This window comes from Drosophila arizonae, chromosome X (genome assembly GCF_054131065.1).
Source record: "Drosophila arizonae isolate 15081-1271.41 chromosome X, UAZ_ARI_1.0, whole genome shotgun sequence".
Lineage (NCBI taxonomy): Eukaryota > Metazoa > Arthropoda > Insecta > Diptera > Drosophilidae > Drosophila > Drosophila arizonae.
The window spans coordinates 23911306-23936104 of NC_142927.1; the positions used below are offsets into that span (position 1 = coordinate 23911306).

A 24799-nucleotide genomic window follows, 5' to 3' on the forward strand; every position below is an offset into this window, starting at 1 on the left:
CGATGAAACTTGAATGCGCTTAAGCCAATTTAAGCATTTGCACGGCACGCAGCCACTTGAAGGCGACGCTGGGTCTGAGAATTCACGCTACGACCGCGCCGCTGACTGCGACGCTGACTGCGATGCTGACTGTAGCTGCGGTTGCGCTTGTGGGTGTTTGGTGTTTAGTGTGAGCCGGGCTTTGGTCTGGAAATGTCGCTGCTGCTACTTGTTGTTGTTGCTGTTGTTGTTGTTGTTGCGAGGCATTTGGGATGCCATGAAATGTGCAACAACAACAAACAGCAACGCCCACGCTCAGCGTGTGGCGTGCAGTGCAAACAGAGCGAGCAGCATGCACGCCCAGCTGAAGTGGGACTTGCCAGATGTGTTTATTTACATGCAGGCGCCAGTAGGCAAACGAGAGCAGCTACAAGATCCTACAGCTATACACAGGCACGCCCAGGCACCCACACACACTCGCACACACTCACATGACGACTTTGAAAATGCAACTGGCTTGAGCCGAGATAGGAAAAGGCAAACGTCTTTTCGGCATCACTCTGTGTCACTTAAGCTGTTTGCACGGGCTCAACCGGCTGCTGTCGGCCGAGCTCCAGCTGGGCTGCTTTTATCGAGCGCGCGTTGTGCCTCAATGCTGCGTCATTGTTTGGTTTTTATTGATATGTTTAGCATACTTTTAGGCCCTAGGCAACTTTTTATGTGCAGCCATTAAGCATCAAGACACGCTCGCCCGCTCGCCCGCTCACCCGCTGACAGCGCTGGCATCTGTGAGCCGTCCAGCTGGCCAGCTGTCTGCCGCCTTGCAAAACCCATTTGCTTAAATTGCCAGCGCCCCACTCCATCCCCATCCCCATCTCCATCTTCATCTCCAGCTCCCTCTCAATGGCTCTTGGAGAGTGTAGCACGCACAGCCGTTCAGTTCATGTCATAAATGACATTGCAGAACTCTGTGCTAACTGAATCTGTTGCGCAACGTGGCAACATTTAAATATAAATTAAAAAGTTACGCATACGCCGCTTTGTACAGCTAAGTAAACGATACTCGTTCTCGTAAAGGGGTAGCGTGAAGGGATGCTGTTTGAGGCGTCGCGACGCGGCCTTTGCTGGGCGTAGTGCCAACAGCTGAGGCAACTCATAATAGCATTTCCATATTGCCATTCTGACAGGCACAAGTCGAGCATGTCGTGCAAGTCAAAAAAAAAAAATAATAAAAAATAAAAAACGAAAAAGTCTCTGAAAAAATCGCAAATAAAAAACACTCGTATTTCCCATGTGTCTGGCTGCGCAATTTAGCGTGACAACAAAAACGCAGAAAAAAAAAAAAAAAAAAAAAAAGTGAAGAAGCAGAACGCGGCAATTTTCATGGCGTTTTCCCTGGCACAAACCGAGGCTGCCTCTTGCTCTCCTCCCCATGCCAAACAATTAAAATTAAAGGCCATCCATGGCGAAAGGTGGCCGCCTGAGTGCCCGGGAATCTGCAGACCCATCTCAGCTGGCTTGACCGCGATCGCAAAGCCATAATCGAATAAGCTCACAGCAGTGCTGCAATCGGGCGTTATCGACTGTCCAGTACACGTTCAAGGACCAAAAACGACCAGCACTGCCCCAACGGTCGAATCATTCACTGTATTTCTATACATCAATGGGGGTTCAGGCAGGTAGTGCGATAGAAGATAACGAACACTAACCCTTACAACCCCAGAGTCAGATTATGTGAGAGACCAACCTCAGCGATAGGATAAGAATAACCAATAGACCAACACGGAGTCTTACAAACTCAGCGATAAAATAAGAATATGTAATAAACCAATGCTGAGCCTTACACACTCAGCAATAGGCGTACTAGATTTAAGATTTGAAAATATGCATGAGTCTGTGTATGAACGAATACACTTGACTTTGTTGGTGTTTAGTTTCGTATTGATCTTTATTCATCTGAGCCAGGGTTTATATACCCAGACTCATGCATAATTTCAACCCTTAAATCTAGTGCATCTATTGCTGAGTGTGTAAGGCTCAGCATTGGTCTATTACATATTCTTAACTTATCGCGTAGTTTGTAAGACTCCGCATTGGTTTATTAGCTATTATTATGCTATCGCTGAGTTTGTAATGCTCAGCGCTCGCCTCCTACGTATTCCAATCGCTAAGGGTCAGGGTCATAATTTGTGCCCAGTTTGACAGTTCACACTTGAAACATGTGTCATTTATTTTATGCTAGTTGTCGAGTGCATAGCGCGTACGTTCCCCTACTTATCATATTTCTATGTTCATGCATGTGCATGAACAGTGTATAAAAACCCGAGCTCAGAAGAATAAAGATGAACACGAAACGAACAAGCATCATAGTCAAGTTCGTTCAATGAGCGAGCGAACTTTTTAACTAGGACTTTATTCAACTTGCCCCTACGCTAAAATGTATATCAACTATATAGTATTCAAAAGCAGAAAGCAGACTCCATTCTCAGAAATGATTGGTTGACGGACATACGTTCGGGCGCAAGGACGGACCAACGGGCGAAGGGATACCAAAGTATTTTCAAATAGTTGGCGTTGCTAGCTGTAGTAGAGGTAAATTTTTAAAAGTCGCTTTTTCGCTGTGCCACGCCCCTAATGGGCATAAATATATTTACTACAAACTATTCAGTTTTTTGCAGTCTTCAGCTAAGGCCTAAAGACAAACAAACACCGTCATTTTTTTTTTATGTAGATGCAGATCCAAGGGAACTGTGGGAAAAAAAAAGAATTTTCTGATTTTTTATGCCCCAAATGAATGTTTTTATATTTACTGTATACAATGCATATATATTAGCCCAAGCCACAACTTCAAAGGCAGAGAAGTGGATTGGTCACACATATGAGCAAACATGCGATAGGACGGACGGACGGTGCGAAGCACGCACGAATGGACGGACGAGCATTGAAAAAAGCCAGAGTATATTGGCTCCAGCTCGTGCTCGAATAAATAAATAGAAAATTGTCAATAAATTAAAAAATGCCTTCATTAAATGTGCAATAAATAAAGTAGAAAATATCTGTTAGAGAGAGAGTTAGAGAGGGAGGGAGAGAGAGAGAGAGGGAGAGAGAGAGGGAGGCAGCAAATTAAATTGAATTTCAGGTTTTTTCATCTACGTATATTCCATTCCTGTTCGTTTGACACAGCAAAATTTGTGTTTTTTATGAAGTATATTCAGTTTGATTATTTACTCAATTTGAGAAATATGACAAGCACATCATCAACGAATGAAAAAGTCAACAGCTCTATGGCAAATAACAAGTTGCTGTTGCTCATATTCATTAATAATTTTCGTATGCAGCGCCAATGTAAATTCAATAATAATTGAACCCTTTCGCAGTGCAATCAACCGGGCTGTCCATACCTTCTTTATTGGCTCTGTCAATCACTCACTCACTCGCTTGACCATCCAGAAATAGATGTGAAAAAAAAAAAAAAAAAAATTGAAAAAATATGCTGGCAGCTGCAACAACTGCCAAAGGCCACAAAACCAAGTGTCTAATGCAATCATCGGCAAAGGGCAGCTCTACCAGCACTACCAGCACTACCAGCCCTACCAAAGGGCGAACGCGGATGCGGATGCGGATGCGGATGCGGTGCCATCGCTAGCAGTATGAATAGTAGTCGCACTTCAGGGAGCACTAAGTCACACAGCAGTCTATACATATATATATATATATATATATATATGTATGCGTGTGCGTATGTGTGTGTGCTGGTTACTTATTATTTCCCTGGAGGTCTGCCACGGTTCTCATAATTAAGCGCACTTTGAATTTAATTATGATTATGCGACAACATAAAAAAAGCGAGAATAAAGCAAATAGCCTTACTCAAGTAGAGTGCTACCGACCGCATAATGCCCGCCCACAATGAGAGCCAAAAGCACTCCAGGCGAGTGTGTTTCAATCTCAAGCGCTGCTCTATAAAACGACCCATCTCTGATAATTTATGCCTTGTGCCCCGACTACTATGATGTCAGGTCTGGCCATATCAGCGGCGCGTGCTGCCCACTTGTCATCCGTTTTATTCCCAGCCAGTTTGCTTGTGGCCAATGCCTGTGTACATCCGTACGTCCCTGCGTCCCTACGTCCGTACGTCTCTACGTCCGTACATCCGTATATTGTTGCCGCTCTTCTGCCTTTCAACTGGTTTGCATAATCATTTTTGATCCAAGTCAAAGCGAGACCCTAAGGGCGATTACAAGCTGTTTGGCCGAGGCAGTGACTGAGATAGATAAGGCTGGGCAAGGAGTCGCAGTGACACAAGCCAAGCCAATGGCGCAAATGACTTCGAATGGGAACAGCAAGGTGGCCAGAAGACAAGACATGCCTCAAAATGTAGCAACTGTTCATTAGCCCAGTTAGCACACGTTCTACCCCTTTCGAGTGGTCGCTGCCGTTACGATATTTAATAGGCATTTCCTGGAACTCCTGACGATGTCCACCTAAAGGGACTTGCAGGTGGTGCGAGCAGAAGTAGAAGATGAATCATGTGTTTTGCTAGGAGTTCCTGTTAAACTGCATGTCAAAGCATAGTGTATGCTAAAGCTGCTGTCAAGCTGCTGTCATGCGCCAGCGCTCACCTCCCTCCCCGCACGGATGTCGCTGGCGCCTATTGCTGTTAAAGCTCTTGTCAAACCGCATGCTAATGACGGAAGGAAGCATTTATCAGGGAAGTCCCGCCAGCGGTGTCCAGCACTGATTGGGAACTGCCTGCAGCGTATCTGACAGTCGCGCAATCTGAAGTCGAGTGACTTTCGCTTGCTCGCCGGCTGGGCGGGGCTGAGTTCAAGGCTCAAAAGATTTGTGATGAGGGGTTTCAGTGCTTAGGATTCTGTGCTATGCTGCGCTGTGTCGGCCGCACAGTTAGAATAGAAATATGAAATACGTTCGGGGCCATAGGTCGAGGGGCAAGAGATCCATTTCCAACTACCGCCACAATTCCCGGAGCGACGGCAGCACAAACATTTAAGGCGTCCATGGTGGGCGGGCCAGTGGACAAATGGGGGGTCCAATAAATGGAATCTAATAATAAAACAAACTCTACAATAAAGTGAAAGCAAAAGCGAAGCAGCGCCAATAACAAAAACAAAAACAGCAGCAAAAGCAACAGCAAAAGCTGAAGCAAAAGCAAAGCGAAAGCTAAAGCGAAATAAAATGAAATGAAACGAAAACGAAAACTTTTAAGTATCCTATTAATGTTTAATTCGAGTTATTTAAGTTCGGCACTTAATTTAGTACCGTCAGCCAGTTCGAATCGGCGGCGTCGACCTCCTCAGCCGAAACCTTTCGATAGAGTCGCGGCGTGGCGCGGAGCGGTTTGGGTGTGGGCAGCTCGAGGTGCGGGTCGAAGGGGGCGCAGCTGGATCCAGCGCTCTGCTGGCGTTGTGTGCGTGACCTTTTCTCATTAAATGTTAATAATAAAAACACAAGCAACAACAAAAACAACAGCAACAACTGCAGAGATGTGAAAATAACTAAGTGAGTGCGCGGAAAGGACGGACAGACAGACAGCGCATTGCCAAAGACACCGAGAAAGAGAGAGAGAGAGAGAGAGACTAAGAGTGAGAATGAGCATGAGAATGAGAGTTAGAGGCAGAGAGTGAGAGCGAGCAAAGAGAACGGCAGAGGGACTGTTGCCCGTTGCCCGTTGCCCGTTGCCAATGAAGTTGTCTTAATCCGGTAATTAATTTCTGTGGTCGCCACACAGCAACAGCAACAGCTTTTGACCGAGCCGAGCGCGAGCTGCTCGAGGCTCGAGGCTCCACGCTGGAGGCTCGAGGCTGCAGCAGTTGTTTAATGAAACGCAATGAAAGCGAAAAGTGACAGGATAACAAATTAATAAAGTTACGCGCCGATCAACTTTAGCCTAGAACCACTCAACAACTATTAAGCCGGCAATAGCAACAACAACAACAACCAGAGCAACAACAACCGTAACCGCAACCACGCAACAATCACTGGCAACGGATTGCGCCGAGTTTGTTGTCTGTTAATCAATTTGTGCCCAAATGTGTTGCAAATACAGGAAAAAGCCAATGGAATTTTGTGCTGCTAAAAGCTTGACTTAGCTTTCAATTCAATCAGAGCTGAAAAGTTTTGCCCAATTGTAGCGAATGGGACCTAGGCAGGGCCTTATAGACGATTGAAGTGATGATCTTCCACGACAGCTCGATGGATCTCTATGAAAAATAGGAGTTAGGACTCTTCTCTTTAATGATTGTTAATCATAGTATGCAAATAATTATTGGAAACAAACTCTATCTACGGGGCATATTCGCAGCCCTAAATAAACAAATTTCAAATTTCCAGCTCTTATATCTTTCGAGATCGACGCGTTCAAACATACGGACAGGCAGACATGTAGATTATGTTGTCTGATCTACTTTATGGGATCTGCCACGCCTCCTTCTGCCTGTTACATACATTAAACAAAAGCATTCCCATTCTCAATAGATTCAGGGTATAAAAACAATTGCTCTCCGATCTCAAAGCAACCCGTCAAGGAACCGATGTTATCAGTTGATCTCTGAGTCATTTCTCAGAGTGTGAGTAAAATACATTTAATCGTTTGTAGATATCTTGAAATATCTACATAAGTCATTTGTTAGCCATGATGTTGATTGAATTAACTTATCATGTTGTACTATGTCTATATACATATGAATGTAACTGTAGAGTGATTATTCAAGCTGGAGTAGCTGAATAGCTCAGCCGCAGAACGGCGACAATTTTGAGCTTCGGAAAAATGTTCAGAAATAAGCATAGCATTTACAATTAACACCAACAGAACGTATTGCCCACTTGTCGCAAAATGGGACTTAAGCTGGGCCTTCAATAGCTTTATAGACGCTTGAAGTGATCTCCTACGAAATCTCGATGGATCTCTATGGAATTGTAAGTTCATGAAAATATAGGAGATAGACAAGGATAAGCAAACATTAAATGGGTGTTGATCATGATACAGAATGATGATATAAACAACGCCTTGGCGTCGTGAAAGGGGGCAGAGAGAGAGAGAGAGAGAGAGAGAGAGATATAGGTTGTGCCACCTACAAGTTTAGAACCGGAACTATTTTTGTTCAGTTTGTCATATCCCATTTATGCATTCGGAAATCTGACTGATTAACCCAATTTCGTATATTCATTTACAGTAGAACCCGACCATAATGACTCAGCCCTATAAGCGTACGGTTAGTGCAACGAAAATTCCGGTCCCCAGACAACAAACTTATATGAGCAAACTTATACGGTTATAGTTTCCTCCGGGTATTACGACAGTCCCTTGAGCGTCGTTATAACCGGACTCTACTGTATTTGTTAAGTCCTCAAGCCCCGTCGCCAAATTCGTGAGGCAAGTCAACAATTCAACACGAGTCATGCCCCATTATAAACAAGCTCGCTACGCCCCTGGACATAAGTAAGCAAAAATAGTGTTTACTTAAGAGAATTAGCCTGTGATGATATATTAATAAACTGTGGATAGGAGCAGTTCGGCATAGATCGCTGTAGTTCACAGAGATCTGCCGTAGGTCACTCAACCGCCTGCCTAAACGACTCAAAGTGAGACTCAAAGCAGCTCAGCATCAGCTGTTGCGCCTCAATCCATGGCAAAGCCTTAAAGCCTTAAAGCCTTAAGCGCTGAATGTGAGGAGAGCGTATATCGACCCCAGTTTATCAAAGAGTTGTGGCAAACGAACTCCATGACAATATCATAGCAACCCAGTCCAAGTTCTATTGCTGTTCCATCTATTTACGAAACTTAACTCAAAGGCAAATCGCAAGAGAGTTTAATGTGGGGGAGTGAGCGTGAGAGGGGAGCAAGTTGTCTCCCAAGCTGCTGCCCACTGCGGCAAGTGCGGCAAGTGGCCGGGGCGAGGTGTTTTCAAATGCAGCTATTCGTGGCATGCGGCACTTTAAGTATTTAAGCCAACTGAAACTTGTGCCACGCATCAACGTTTTGTCACTGCTGAGGCAAATTTAACGAACAAGCCGAAAAGTACTTAAAATAAACTTTGAGCAATCGATTTTTCCAAAACAAAACCAAAAATGCGAACAAAAAAAAAGTTTGCTCTCTGTATGCGCGCTAGCGGGGTGAATGTGTGTGCGTGCGTGTGTGTGTGTGTATATGTGAATAATAACGATTTAAAATTCATTGTATTGCCTTCTCATGTTAAATAATAATGCTTACTTAACAAAAAGTTATCGCAAGTTTGGGCCAAAATGATATTCTTTTATGCTTTTTTGCATTGATTTGTGTGCGTATAATGAAATATTTAAGACAGGATTTGGAGCTCTGAGTCTGATGTGGTATTAGGCCAAAGGCCAGTCCCAGTTGGGTTAGCCAAGCATTGGAGAGTGGCTTGCGGGCAGCGGCATTGATTTGCTTATAAATAATCCCAGTTAGCCGCATGAACTGAGGAGATGGCAAAAACATTTCTGTCTCTGGCTGTGCAGCTGCCAGTGGCATGCGGCTAGGCCTCTGGTTGCAGCAGTCAGTGACAGCAGGAGGCGGCGAGAGCAGCAATTGAAATGTTTGCCAGTTAGCCCCGAAGGCGCACAGATTTGTGGTTTTCGCAAAAAGTTATTGGACATATGAATGACTCTGCACATTGTTGAGGTGTCGACGGTGCTGAAAATAATCCAGTTTTCTGCAAATGACAGACTCGGTGATGTGCTGTGCGGTCAACCAAGGCGTAGTACCTGGTACCTGGTCAAAGTGCAAAAGTCTGAACGGTAACTAAGCTGCAAAGCTGCAAAGCTGGCGGGGCTGTGAGAACTGCTCCGGATGCTGCAATTTATGGCAAGCCGGTTTGCATGAGGTGCAGCAGGAGCAGGAGCAGACACCCCACACCCCCTCACACACACACGCACACAATTTTTATAGCACTTGGCTGTTTCACTTGCAATACATGCTGAGCAGTTCTTTGCCTTTGGCCAGCAAACAATGGACGCAGAGTAACAATGGGCGACGGAAACGGAAATCGCTGGCCCGACGGATGAGCCAGCAGCTGCAGCTGACATTGAATCAAATGGCGGGAGGCGGGCGGCGGACTGCAATGAGATGGGATCGTAGCACGCCAGCTCGGTTGCACGGGTCTTATGTGGCTAAAAAGTAAGCAAATAAAAGCAAAGCATTTGTTGCGCTTTGCTCTTCGAATGCAGCTGTTGCTTCACGTCTTTAGTAAATTGTCACTCGTCAAAGAGCAGTCATGTGTGTGTGTGTGTGTGTGTTTAGATTCTACTTATGCTAGTCCTCTTATGTATGCGTGTGTTTGTGCTTGTGCTTGTATTTGTATTTGTGTGCGTGCCTCACTTGTGCGACAACCTTTTATTTTACTGCTTGCCGTAGACGTTTTAGCTGTTGCTGTCGTCTTAGCTTTTGCTTTGACGCAGTTGGCGACACGCAGCACGCAGCACGCCGCACGCCTTACGCCTTACGCCGTACGACTTACGCCGTACGCAGTCCGGTTTCTCTCAATCGATATCAATCAATATACACTTCTACATGTGTATTCTTGCGCAGCGTGTGTGTGCGCATTGTCTGGCGTTGAAAGCAAACTGTTGCATACAAAGAGCGAGAATGTTGCACGTTAGGCAACAAAATTAATGAACCCCGTTAAGCAGTGAAAAGTATTCAAGCAATGCTTCAGCAGCTACTGCTGTTCCCAGTCCCACTCCAGTCCCTGCTCCTGCTCCTCCTCCTGCTCCTGCTCGTGCTCCTGCTGCTCGCTACGTAAAATACTGCGGCGATTTATGTGAATCACACTTTGAGACTCCTGCTAACAAGCTGTTAAGCAGTTAAGTTATCAAATTGGTAGCTCAGCGAGCAAACAAGCTCCAAGTTGTGCGTGCTGGCATTTTGTTCGTATTTTCTCAACATCCACAAAGCCAGAGACCCAGCTCCACACAGCCACTGGACGGCGTCCCAGCCTGGTTGCCCCAACACCACCAAAGTTAACAATTCTCGGGGATGTTTGCCGTTAAACTTGTCGAACGTATTATGAAGACAGTTTAGCTTTAGCCTAAATTATTTAAACTAATGCAACCAGACTATTGGAGCCATGCTTATGGCAAACCGAGCTAAGCTAAGTTATAATAATTAAAAAATTAAAATAATAAAACTTCGCTAGATCGAATGGAGAATTAACTAAACTCGACTACTTGTTCGATAAATGAATTCTTAAATGATATAATATAAATATACTATATGCTTTATGGCGTCTACCTCGCCTGCTTCTGCTTTTAATAAAACTATTATATCCGGATTTCCCAATTTTCAATGAGTTCAGGGCATACAAATATTCTACTGTAATTTATAATAAGTAAAAAATTTAAAAAAAAAAAAAAAAAAAAAAAAAAACCAAAAACAAATTTTACAACTTTTATAATATAAAGAACTCGACGACACTATCAAGCGGAAGGCTCCAATAACCAGTAAAAAATAAAATGAAACAAGTAAGTAGCAACAAATATAAATTTTATAATTTATAAATATAAATTTTATAACTGACCTTCAATGAGGATTTTAATCGATAATAAAATAACGAGAGTAGTTATCGATTTTGAAGAAAAACTCGATATCTGCGCTGTATATAGCGGCATTTTAAAAAAAGTCTCTAGCTCTTATATCTTCTGAGATCGACGCATCCAAACATACGGACAGATGGACAGACAGACAGTTGGACAGGTCTAAATCGACTCAGCTCGTCGCCCTGATCAAGAATCTATGTACTTTGTGGGGTCTACCACGCCTCCTTCTGCCTGTTACATACATTTCAACAAAACCATTATACCCTGATTTCCCATTTTCAATGGGTCCAGGGTATAATAAATACTTACAACTCAAGCTGACTCTCTGTCGACTCTTTGATCTTGAAACAAATTAATATTTCGATTACAAAAATCACAGATCTATAAAAAAACTAAGAGACGATTGCCAACTGGATTGAATATACAACATATCACCTGATACAGTTTGATTTCAATATTTGATCACATAACGGCAAATGAAAGGTCAAAGCGCAAAAGTAAAGTAAACTCTGAAAAACGCTGTCATGGCCTTGGCTATTCTGATTCGGATTTCGCATGAATCTACAAACTCAGACAGAAACAAGCTCAGCTGGGCTTACCCCTATCCCCCCCCCCCCCCCTCCTTCTACCCAATCACTGGCTGCTAAATTGTTGCATGCTCCGACACAATTCGAAACAATTTGTAGTGTGTGAAACGTAACAAAGGCAACAGCAGCAACAACAACAACAACAACAATAGCAACAACAACAACAACTCGAAAACCAGTTTGCCAGCATTTGTATATATGCGTTATGCTTTTAGGTAACACCTTTAGTCGCCAGTTAGCCTGATGCTCGTGTCAATTATGTTGCACATCTGTGACTGCGTGCAGGTGCGTGTGTGTGTGTGAAGCTGAGGACTTGCGCTAGCCAACAGCAACAACAAGAACAAAAACAATGAGTCTTACAAAATTTCAACGCTGCTGACATTGAGCGTTGGTATTCAATGGCGATTTATTACCGTTACCAAAGTGGGCCATATCTGTATAGGTGTGTCTCTCTCTCTCTCTCTCCCTCTCACACCTTCTCTCTCTCTCTCTCTCTCTGTTTGTGTGTGGCAGCGTGTGTTACTTTTATTTTCTGTACCGACACGCAAAAATCGATGATGCGACGACCAAAATAAAAGCCAACCAGCACCCACAAGTCCGTGCGATAGATACCTTTTTCTCTCTTTTTTGTTGTGTTTGCTGTGTTTTATTTTATTTTTTGTTTGTTTTTTTTTTCTGTGCTGCCACATTCTGTGGCAGGCACTGTGTATCTGCCGCAGCACCTGTGTGTGTCAATGGCAGCGAGTGCGGCCGCTGATTGATTTGTGAGTGCGGAGCGAAGTGGAGCAAAGTGGAGCAGGAGCGGACGGAGACAAAGGCGCTCTTTCAAGGATCTCGCACGCCGGGCAATTAGGCAAGCAGTCGAGCGAGCGACCAAGTACAAAATAGTTAAATGACAAATCAAAAAACAACAAACTGAAAACAATTCTGTTTGATTGGTTGCCATGCAGTTGCTGCTGCTGTCGCCACGTGCCGTGGAGAGAGATGGAGAGAGAGAGACAGAGAGAGGGAGAGTGAGTGAGAGAGGGGGGACACACAGAGGCAGGCATAGTTCGTAGGCAAACAACTGCTGTCAAAGCAAAGGGCACTGGGCGTGGCAGTAGCTAAAGTTACACACGCACACACCCACACCCAAACACACACACACACACACACACACGCATCTATAGAAGCAGGCGTGCCGCATGCCTGGCATGCCTGCATACTCGTGTAATTATTTGCTCAAATCGCACAAAAGTATGCAATGCTTTTTTCTGCAGGCACTCACGCTGGCATTTAAGCTTGCCCCAACAGCAGGAGCAGCAGGAGCAGGAGCAGCAACAGCAGCAATACTGGCTGACTGCTCGAAGCATGTGCAAGGGATTGCTGCTGCGACCGCATGAAAGGGCAGACTAACAAAATAATATGTGAAAAATGTTGATTTCAGCTGATTTAATTTGCGGAGCGCGGTTTCTTTGGTCGCGCCGCTGCTGGGCAAATAACTGTCACACATATACACAAGCAAAAAGAGTGAGCGAGAGCGAGAGAGAGAGAGACAGAGAGAGTACATGCGTGTCAGGCAGCGAGTGAGTCAGTTGCTCGCTTTTGGGCCTTTTTGCTTCTCTTCGAAACATGTCACGTTCTTGGGTTTTACTCGAAATGCCATTTGGCCAATTGCTTTGCCTGCCAGAGCCCCCCCCCCCCTCGCTCTCTCTCCCTCTCACACTCTCACACTCCTAGTCACACGCTGTCTCGGCCATATTTGCTTAGCAACTGCCCCTAAAACTGCATTCCAGTTGACAAAAATAACAATTGATCACAATTTCGCCTCGGCTCAGCTTGGCTCAGCTTGGCCATCCGCCTCCATTCCCCTCGAGCGTCGTCAGGCCTGCGTTTGACACATGTCCTACAGCGTTTGCTGCACGTTTGCCCGGCAATTTCGGCAATTGACATGGCTGCAGAGCCTCGCTGAGTGTAGACCGCATACACTGAGAACATTTGGAACAAACTTTCAGTTTGTGCGAGTTAGACTGGATCCTTGCTCTCTGCCCCCTCTCCCCTCAAATGAACACAAACTAGTCTATATATAGGCAAATGAAAGATAAGAAATTTAGCTCGTATATATATTTATATATGTATATGTAGCATTAAGGGGCCACAGTCGAGTATCCCCAACTGCGCCATTCCCGCCCAGACGCGACCTTGCCTAACAACACTCGATTCCCCCAAAATCTACAGCTAAGCAAATACACTCGGCTGCTCCTGTGGACGGGCATACATACACATATACACATGTGCTGCGGGAGGGTCAGACGCAAATGGCCATTGAGGCTGGCGCTATTGAGGCCCATCGAGCAGGCTTAAACTGTGTCTGCTAACCCATTTACTTGCGGGCCGAGAATATGAAAAAGTTGCTGGCCCAAGCAAGCAGCATCAGCAACTTTATAATTTGCAGCGCAAGCCCAACGCCCACCCAGCCACGCCCATGCACAAGGCCGACAGACAGACGGGCAGATACTTTAACTTTAATTTGCGCGACGAGCAGAGGAAGAGCGCCTTAAGAAGCCATGAGATTTGCATAAATAAAAAAAAAGGCGGGTGAAAAACAAAATGTAAGCAAAGAAATGACAAGTAAATGTGTGTATGTCAGTGTGTCAGTGTGTGTGTGTGTGTGTGTGATGATGATGACTTCTAATAAGAATGAGTAAACAGTGAGAGAGAGAGAGAGAGAGAGAGAGAGAGAGGGAGAGGGAATCAGAGCGGGCGCTCAAGATGTATTGGCAGTCGCTTGAGGCAGTCGCAATCAAAGCGCTGTGATTTACCATATGGCATTTGCCCTTGTACTTAGATATGTATCTATATATATCATGTTATATCATATCATATAATATCATATAGATGTATATAAGAATATCAGAAATATTCATATTTATATATTGCTATATATATACAGTGAGTAACATTGATATTCGATTTTTTTTTTTTTCAACTTTTTTTCTGGTTTATGTATAATCTTTGTTAGTTATGTTATTTTTAAATCTAAAATTTAACATTTACACTTTATTAATTTAAATTAATTTTATATGTTTTATAGGCATTAGAAGTTGAAATTGAAAATTAAAAACCGCATATCAATGTTACTCACTGTAGATAGATCATATTATATCATATCATATCATATATATAAAAGAATATCGGAAATATGTATGTACTATATGTGCCATATATAGTTGCACTTGCAATTGGCATTCTATTTAGGGAAATTCTAATTGGAAATCCCGTTTGCTGCTTAGATTTTCCCACAGAGAACGAGTTCTTAATTCACTCTGATATTCCACACTGTATAAACTACAGGGTATACAGGCCGTCTTCACGATGATAACAAGAATAGAGGAAACTATAATTTAATTTGATGGCCGCTGCTCAATCAAGCCGGCTAAAATGCTAAGCAGCGCCTTAGTTGAGGAGGATTCTGCGGCCGAGATTGATGCATGTGGAAGCTGTCGCTGCACTCTGACCCCAGCTCCAGGCTGATTCCATTCATTCTGCTCGCCTTGAGCTAACAAATGGCAAGTTGCCTGGCATTCGGCTGCTCGTATGTCAAATCTATCTATTGTTGACCCTTCGCCCATTCACCGCACACACTCACACACACACACACACACATGCGTATCTAATCATACTTGGCCAGCGATCGGAGACAGTTTGACAGTGTAATTAACAGGTTGAGCTAGCAGTTTGTGCCCATATTGAAATATGCATTGCTCAAAGCATATTTGAGGCGATTCTCAGATTTATTGAGCCATGCCAGTAACCACATCATTAGCAGGGCGTGGTCAACGGCCAGACCACAGCCGGCATCCGCCCAGCATACCCAATAGGGTCCTCCAGCACCAGCAAACCAACAAACCAACAAACGTGCTCGGACTGCTCGATGAGCTCCAGTCGAGCTGCCTGACGGTTTCTGCCAGTCCATGTGTGCAGCTAAATCCGTTACCATTGCTCCGTCTCCCCCTCCCCCACCTCCACCCCCTCCTCGTCGCACGTTTGCAAAATTCTTATCAGAAATTATTACTTATTAAGGATTTTGCATGGTAGCTGCGGGCTGCGCTGGACCTCGAATATGCTGCCAGAGGAAACGGCGCACTGCAGAAAATTCCGAAATTCTTGTCTGCGCCAGGCCACAACGGAATCTTAATTAACCTGCTCGGCTTTGCGGTTGAAACACGAATTTCCAATCTGAACTGATGTTGTTGAAAACAAATTTCCCTTGCCAGTATTGGAAATTGTATCAGACGTCAGATATATCTGCATTGTAAGTCCAATTTTTTTAGGGTTAGCGTCAATTTTCTCTTAGCTCTAATGTCTAATAAATAGATAAGTAAATCTGCATTGCGTGCTACATATCGTAATACAAAGCATCCGCGCTCGACTTGCTAACTTTTCCGCTCTTGATTCTTGTACTCAGACACAAAGCAAACGAGCTTATTGGATTTGTTCAATGCTTTGCTTCTTGTGCGTCCATCCGATAAATCATCCGTCCGTTTCTCGTTCCTTCCCTCCGCAAACTACTTCCCTGCTACTGAGTCTAGATCTCATGGTGCCCTCGTCTGATACAGTGTCAGCAGATAATTATACGTACGTATGTACATACACATGTGCATATTGTATATATGAACTGATAGGTATTAATGCGTAGATCATATATCTATTTATGATCTAGCTCCTCAGCTTCAAGAGTTATTTCAATTAAATTTTTATTATTTTCTTTTTATAATTAAATTGAAGCCATAACTCTGAATTTTATTTTTATAATAAAAACTGAAAACAAGATTTATGATTTTGTAAAAAAAAAAAAAAAGATTGATCTGTAATAATTATTTTTGATTTTTAGTATATAAATTAATTCTAATAAATAATTTTTTGTAATTACTGGAAAATAATTTTTTTTTTAATTTATTTATTTATTTATTTTATTTTTTTTTTTTTTTTGTAATTGTTAGGATCCCTGAAAAATTTAACCTTCAAAACGGAATAGCTGTATTTCCCAATATTTGAGAACTACAACTGTAAAACAAAACATTTTACCTACTGCAGACTGCTTCACTCAAACAGAATCAATTATTTTTTGAACGCGAAAGAGTATTATAAAGTCGATAGCACCCGAGAGCAACATTCAGATTCGATTGTTTATTGTTTCGCACAAAAAAAGAATAACAACTTACAAATCAAAATTGAAAGCAATTGTTGCTGCCAACTCTCAAACGGAATGGAAACCGAATTGTGGCATTTCTGAAGAAGTCGGAGCTGAAGCAAGGCAGGAAGGCAAGAGTCCTTGCCATGTCCGCTATATACATGCATACATATATATATATATATATATATATAAATCAGCTGGCATTTACAAATTGATCAGCTTTCTCCCACACACAGTGGAGCCGGACAACAGAGTTCGTCGAACCGAGATGAACGCCCCGTGTGCAGAAGCAGCGCGAGTGCAGATAGTAAAGACAACGTTGATAGGCACGAATGGGCAAAGTCACACACGCCCATAATTCCTTGCTCGTCGTCGCTCAGACTTGGGCCTAATACAGGTGGCATGCTCGCACCTGGGCAGCCGGGCTTAAGGGCTTCAAAAAACGGACGTAGGCAATGCGCTCTACGTGCCGGCATGAGGCAGTCACAAAAAAAAAAAAAATAACGGTACAAAGCCGCTCGAGAGCAATAGTTGCATTTTTTCACTGAAGTGCGCTCTAAAAGCACTCACTATGCAAACAGTACGCTTGACAGGGGTCAAAGGCGATTTTAGTCGGCGTTCGAAAAACTTTAGACTGTAACAAAAAATCTGAGGGTAAAGCTTGTCAACATTTGCGCAAAGAAAAAAAGGAGACGAAACAGAGTGAAACAGTGCGTAGGGACACGCGTGCTGTTCAGTGGATGGCTTGGGCCAATGTTATGCCCTGGCCCGCCTTCGGTTGTCCCCAGCAACGGCAACGGCAACGGCAAAGGCAAAGGGAACGGCAATGGCAATGGGAACAGCCTAATGCGTGGCGCAACCCAAGGCTGTTGTGCATCCCAGCAAGTGGGCCGGGTGGACCGGGTGGGCCGGGTGAGCCGATTTAGCGGTCTCCGAGGCGCGCGTGTGTCAACTAATTGGCACATAATTAACTACGAAGTAAACGAACGAGCCACGGCCACAGCTCACGACTGCATTATACTCTGTACTAATCTAATGCTAATCCTGGCTGAGACTTATGCTTGTGAACTCTGATTTTGTTAGGAATAAGATGGGAGATTCCCAAATTTGAGCTACAATAAAATATGCAAACGGGTTTCACTTAGAGCATAGACTGAGCTAAGGAACTTATGAGATATTGATGGGAGACTCTTTTACTCTTGGCTCTAAGGCTCTGAGACTTATGCTTGTGAACTCTGATTTTGTTAGGAATAAGATGGGAGATTCCCAAATTTGAGCTACAATCAAATATGCAAACTGTTTTTTCTGAGAGTAAAGACTGAGCTAAGGAACCTCTGAGATATTGATGGGAGGCTCTTTTACTCCTGGCTGAGCTCACTGTAAAACTCTGTTTGTTTAACTGTAAAACATATCAACGAGTCACTTCTTTACTTATATCTCTTTCATTCTATATTGTATTTTCTATTTTCTGTGGAATTCCAATAAGGAATTGTATTCATTTAGAATGACAGGATCATACGCTCTCATGCAACCTATTCAAACAGAGTATAAAAAGTGTCTTTGAGCCAAGTGCGTGACGGTAAAGGCTTATCGACAAAAGGAGCCACGAACAAGTGTAAATGCGTATATATATGTATAAGAGTCTAAGTGTGTGTCTGACTGTATGTTTGTGTGTGTGTGTGTGTGTGCTTAGAAAGGTTGAGTGGGTAGTTTCCTTCTGGCAGCTCTGTTAAACATGTCCGCAGTTAGAGCTGGCTATTAAAAGTTATTATTCATTTCTGAATATTGAGCTCTGACTGCGAGACTTAAAAACTTTCGAGTTATTGCATGTTGGAGTCTGTTTGCACAGTCAGTTCATTCGTAGCGAATTTTTGTGAGATTGCCAAAGCTGTTGACGAGTGCCATGAGGGCCTCAAACTTTCAAGTTGACCAACAAAATTGTTGGCTCAACAGTGAAATGGGCCATAAAATTAAAGCAATCAGACTGCCAGTTAAACTGATTGTTAAATCAAAGAAATATGCATAAGGCTGCCACCTAGGCAGACGGTGGCCATGATTGACTTCTCAAAGCGTTGCCAGACAGCTCTATAAACTTATAGATATAATAAGTATACAGATCCGACAAAAGAGAGAGATGGAGATAGATTGAAAGATAGATATCAAAGGGAAGGAGAGAGAGGAAAATTTGAAAGAGTTCACAAAGAAATAGTGTTGGAAAGTTCTTAAATTATATTGGTGTTCTTCAACACTATGAATATTAAGATATATATTTTCAAGCATCTCTTATTGATAATCTTAAATCAAGTTAAATTTGATATAACACATCATAAAGTTTAATTACGATATACGATTGGATTGCATTTTCATTACATTCTAAGTAATTTAGTTTTTTTTTTTTTTGGCTTTTTTGTTTTCGTTCATGTGACTTAAATCAGTTTGTGTGTGTTTGTTTATGTATATACAGTGTCGGAAAGTTTCTCATTTTGGGGCCTTTAGGCAGATGGCCCAATTAGCTAATGGATATTTAACAGAGGAACAGCAACACGCAGGGAGCTGAATTACACACACATATAAAGGCAGTCACAGATATGTATAGATGTAACTGTATGCTATGGTATATGTATGTATAGTACATATATACATTATATATGTAGATATTTATATAGATATAGATATAGATATAGATATAGATATAGATATAGATATAGATATAGATATAGATATAGATATTCATGATTATCGTTGCTTAAATAATGCGGCTCGGACTCACCTCTCGCCATGGGCCTCTCTGTCCCTGTCCCGTTCCATATCCCTGGCTCCGTCGCCGTCCGGCTCGCCATCGATGAGGCCGGCGCTGGTGCTGCTGCTGTTGCTGCTGCTGGGCGGCTCATGCTCCTCAGTCACTGGCGGAGCAGACGACTCCGATGGCGTGGACCGACTTTGAGACTGACTCTGACTCTGACTCTGGCTCTGACTTTGACTCTGGCTCTGGCTCTGACTCTGGCTCTGACTTTGACTTTGACTCTGACTGCCGCTCGTGGTGTCCTGCTGGTCCTGAAGATCCGACATCGTAGCGGGGCTGGGTTATGGCTTCTGGCTGTGATTCGAGCGAACGTGGGTGTGTCAGAGAGCGGAGCAGAGTGTGCTGTAATTGCTATTTAATGAAGCCCTTTAAAAGCCCTTGCGCTAAATGCGGGTCACCAAGACAAAATATTTAAAAACTCGAGCAACGAAGGCAACGAAATACAACGAAAAAGTACACAAAATGAAAACGAGCACAAACAAACGAACACGAAAACGAAAACGAACGCGAACATGAAAACGAAATGAAAACTAATTGGACAGACCTTGACAGTCTACTTAAAATTGTTGGCGACTCCTGCCGTTGCTGTTTATCTGCGCTTCATGCCCATTGAAAGTCTGTCAAGCAAGGACTGTGAACTGAAGATGATTGCGGAATTTCTTATTTCATAGTTTGCAAACAAGCTGCAACTTGTAGATCCTAATAAAATGGTAGCTTGAAATCCTTTTGGGGATTGCGCCTGATTGAACGGAAATAAATATGGAAACCCTATAAGTAGAGCTTGCTAAATTGCAATTCACAGTTGTTCAGAGTTCATTCTTACGGCCAGCTGGGAGGGACCGAGAGCCAAGTCGACTCACTTTAACCTTGGGTTCTCATAAATACTACTGGACGACCTTTTGAGTGAGCGTTAAACGGTCTCACAACTATAGCGTTTGAGGATATTGATTTTAACTCTAATTAGACTGATTATAAGCTGTTCATGCGAATGTTTGTTTATTCGTTTATGTACGTATTTAATAAGCTATTGTTATATTTTAGACACCTAGAAATATTTGATAAACATTGATAAATATTTGAAGCGCTTTGAATCGCTGCTCTCTTATTGAATAGTGCTGTAAATGCTTTGTTTCTGGTTATTGAACATGAAGAAATATTGGATAAGCTATTACATTTATTAAATGGATAAAATGTATATTTATTTTTAATAATATATCATTATTAAAAATTGCCATTGAAATATTTTTTAATCAAATATGAAATAATGAATATTATTTTTTTTTTTTTTCATTTACTTTTTTTTGTGTATTTTATTGATGAATTTCATTAAAAACCATTTAAAAATAAATAATAATAATTCTGCCTGAAAGTAACGTTTTTTTTTAGCAATTCTCTTCTTTTTTCTGCTTTAAACAAAAAGTAGATATCCGTTTATTTGACTTAAATAACTCTTTTTGTTTTCCTTTGCAGAGAAGCAAAACTATTTTCTTAGTTTTCTTTTTTATTATGACTGTAGATATATAATTAGCATGAGTTTGTGTAAGCGAAAGTAAGCTAAATAGGAGCCAGTTGGCTCTGGCTACAGTGAGTGGCAAACAATTGCGTACATTCGTAAATATACTTTAATAAGCTACTGTACTCCTTGCGGACACCTATTGAAAGCTTTAACCTATCAGAGACAGTTTCGCATCGGTCGAGTCGATTTTGCTTTGCTGCTCTGTTGCTCAATTCCGTTCGCTAGCTGCAGATTTTCTATGTGTTAATTGGGTTTGAACACGCAGTGGTTGTGGCTATTTTAATGCTACGGAGAGTTTTATTGTATGAGCTATACGTTATGAGAAATTCATGAAAGTCACGAATGAAGAATCAATTTCACACAACTCAAAGGACTTCAAAGGACCTAGAATATAAGTACTACAATAAATGAATAGTCACCTATAATCTTAATTGAACACATACTCTGAAGACACCAGATCGCTTGAGGACTTCAGCTGATAGTCTACCTAGATTATAAAGTCTATAATAAATGAATAATCAGTCTAAACTCAACTCAAACTCGGCTACCTATGGTATAAAGTCTTCAATAAACCTATAATCTCTACTTAACTGTAACTTAAGAAGATTTTAGCTGGTATTCTATCTATAATAAAAAAAAGTCTATAATAAGTTAATAATCAGTCTAACCTCAACTTAAAATCTTAAGATACCAAATTGATTCTACCTATAATGTAAAGTCTATAATAAACCTATAATCTCTACTCAACTCCAACTTAAAAGACTCAAGATCACTTGATAGCTTCATATGATATTCTATCTATAATAAAAAAGTCTATAATAACTTAATAATCAGTCTAAGCTCAACTCAAACTCTTAAGACATCAATGTGCTTCTACCTAAAAACCTAATAATCTCTACTCAACTCTAACTTAAAAGACTCTAGATCACTTTTGGACTTCATATAATATGCTATTTAGAATAAAGAGCCTATAATATAATGAGAATCACTTGTAAACTGCACTTAACTCAAGCTCTAAAGACTCCAAATCGTTTGAGGACTTCAGCTGATATTCTATCTATAATAAAATGCCTATAATATAATAATAAATAATATCACCCATAATCGTATACCTCTAGAAATTCGAACTTATTGCAGGCAGTTTTGGCTAGCTGATCGACTTAGCCTAATGTGTAAATTCTCCAAAATGGGATCGAAACCAACTTAAAATATCAATGTGTATATATGTATGTATGTGTGCTTAAATATATTGACAAATTTTCAATTGAAGCAGCAGTTCCCAAATACGTTATTAAGTCAAGTACAATGTAAATTATTGTGCAGTTCGAGTGAAAAGTAGGTTCAACCTTAAAGCCCTTTCAGTTCTTAATTACAACTAATTGCTGTGAATTTGGTGATTTGTGTGAATGCGGCAGCTGCTGTTGATAACAGCCAACAAGCGTCTGGCAAATGCCAAAAAGTAGCCAAGAATCTGTGGTTCAGCCACTGAAACCACACTGTGGTGTCCGCTGGCAAATAATACAAATGAACATTGAAGCTGCGACAAGAAGCCGAAAGCGAGTGGCAAATGGGAAACGGAAAATGGAAAATGGAAAATGGAAAATGCAGCAATTTCGCATGCGACTAGATGGGACAGCAACAGCCAACAAGTGGTCGATGGAAAGCCAGCATGAATCTAATATATATCTATGAATAGATGGAAACAATAATGGGACGAGCGTGACAAGTGCGAACAGAGATTAGATTAGCGCAGCACTCACAAATTTGTAAGCGAAAATAAAGCGCGAGCGCTGATAAGTATGCTACACTTTATGCACGCTGCACCAAAGCGGGCCAGCGGGTCAGTGAGGCAACGAAAAGCGATAAAAACAGAGCGAGAGAGAGTGAAAGAATAAAAAAAAAGCACGGCTGCTGAAAGTGAAAATGGAAAGTGGAAAGTAGAAAGTGAAATGCGCACAACAGGCTCTAAAGGGAGCAGAGGACGACAGCCAGAATAGGAAAGGAGTGGAGAGGAGTGGAGGGCAAAGGAGTGGAGAGGCAGGCGGGACAGAAGCTGTGCGGTTGGTAAAGCGCATATCATAAGCGAGAGCTTTGCACAGCATTTGCATATGAATAATTCGAGCAGCCAGCATTGTGGGGCAAGGCGGGAGGGGTACAACAAAAGGCGAGCGGGTGTGCGCACACATATAAATAAAAACGAAACGCTAACTTGGCTAGCAGCAAGTCAGCGTTTATGGCTCATGGAGCCATTGAAGCGCAGAGTCCTGCTCGTAGCAAGCAAGGCACAGGACTAGAGATAGCGAGATGGCAAGTCCAATGGCATCGCACACACCAATACACATAAAGTAGGAAAAGCAGAGTAAATTAAACCAAATGCTAAAGATTGCCAGCACTAAAAGTAGCAGCGAAATCTGACGCCCAATCAAACAGAAACAGAAGAGGCACAGGGCGACCCGGCAGATGACTGAGCCGCTTCTGACGAGCGTCAAGGGGTGCATTTTGATTACTTTATAATAGGATCGAATGCGACTGCTACTGCGACAGCTAGTAGAAACAAAAGCACAGACCGGCCGCACACACACGCAAATTCACACAGACGGGCAACACACGTGCCTGAACTCAGGTGGAACAGTGGGGCAAAAGCGAATTCGGACAGATTGGGTAGTGAGAGTGGAAACGTCAGTCGTTCGGTCAGATTAGTGATTGTTATTATAGTCGCTGGCGTTCAATAGTTGGTGTTGGTATTGGTATTGGTGTTGGTGTTGATAGCGGTATTGGTGTGCGTGTTCGTGCTGGTGTAGCCGTTGCGGTTGCCCTGATCTTCACCCCAACAATAACACACACAAGACGAACACAATGCACGCACAGAACGCTGAGAGTACACAATACATGGGAGCGCTTTTTATTTAACTCTTATCGCACTAGAGAATATGTATGAATATATGTATATATATGCACACACCGGATGGTATATGGGTGTGTGGTATATCTATAAGGTGTTTACAATCACACTTCAAGCACTCGAAAAAAAAAATTTAGTTCTTTGCACAACAAAAAAATGTCAAACCTTCCACTTGACTTTCACAATTTTTGAGTTCCAATTTTCGAGCTGTTCTCTTTGCTCAGTTGATTTGATGGCTAGCTTTGGATAATCTACAGGCTTCGCACTGTACTACAGATACGTATATGCATGAATACATATACATATATGCACTATATGTATATAGTCACAATTGATAACTGTTCTTCCGAGTTTCTGTAGACTGTGCCTGTGACTGTGCTCTAGGGCTTGGGTATTCAGAATCGAACTTGGCTATTCTGACTGACTGATTGGCTAGCTTCGGCTCGCTGCGGCTGGGGCAAACGTAACCGACAAAGGCTTGACAGGAACTGAAGTCGCTTGCGAGCAGGACACGTTATTTTAAATTGTTCGCCAGCAACAGAAACAGCAGCCGAGCCGCAGCGCCACGACTGTTGCTTCCTGCTTTTCTGTTCGCCAGCTGTTGATTGTACGGCGCGCTGTTAAGTGCGCTAACAGCGCACTGTTAAGCGACTCCGAAAGCTTTTCGTGGCTGGCGTTTCGGAGTCAGCAGCACTAGCAGCAAGCCTCACCTTACCACAGCGGAGCAGAGCCCATACACGATAATACGAAAATACTCCTTATATGTACACTTACCCCAGCACATAATCGCATTACGCTTTTGCGTACTTTTGACTCAATTTTTCATGCCTTACGTCAACAGAGCGCGACAATCGGTCTCAGCAATTGCTGCTGCATGTGCTCAGCTATGGCAGTCAGAACTTCGTCTTCGCTGCTTTCTTCTCCCCCATTCGTTTATGAATATGCAGCACTGGCTACTCGCATGCTTGCGTCTGTGTTGAGCTTCTGTTTTGCAAAAATAATCGCAACAAGTGCGAGCCGTGCTGCAGGAGGCGGGAGTGCCTGACTATGATATACCCTGAATCCAATGGTGATCAGTACTTGCAAACGTATAGCTAACAAACACACACACACATATCTGTTACACTCCGTGCCTCTTCTTCCTAATTGCGGGCTTGGTACTCCTGCTCATCATTCGTGTATATCTTGAAGGAATCTATGCGGCAATTTAAGTCAATCTAAGTCAGTCATTTAACTGAGCCTGATTTTTCATTTTCCATTTGCA

The 24799-nt window shown here is 42.5% G+C and overlaps 1 protein-coding gene across 13 annotated transcripts in view; it reads right to left on the bottom strand.

Moving 5' to 3' along the window:
* LOC108618938 (uncharacterized) overlaps positions 1-24082 on the bottom strand; it is a 72419-nt gene extending 48337 nt beyond the window's left edge. Inside the window, exons 1-2 of one of the 13 annotated variants that reach the window (XM_089475290.1) lie at positions 23701-24082; positions 19085-19411 (exon numbers count right to left, since the gene is read on the bottom strand). In XM_089475290.1, the coding sequence (XP_089331416.1) occupies positions 19085-19383 (299 nt within the window). In that variant the 5' untranslated portion in view covers positions 19384-19411; positions 23701-24082. The other 12 variants (XM_089475288.1, XM_089475284.1, XM_089475283.1 and 9 more) reach the window with 12 other exon arrangements.
* Between the last annotated feature and the right edge of the window lie 717 nt (positions 24083-24799).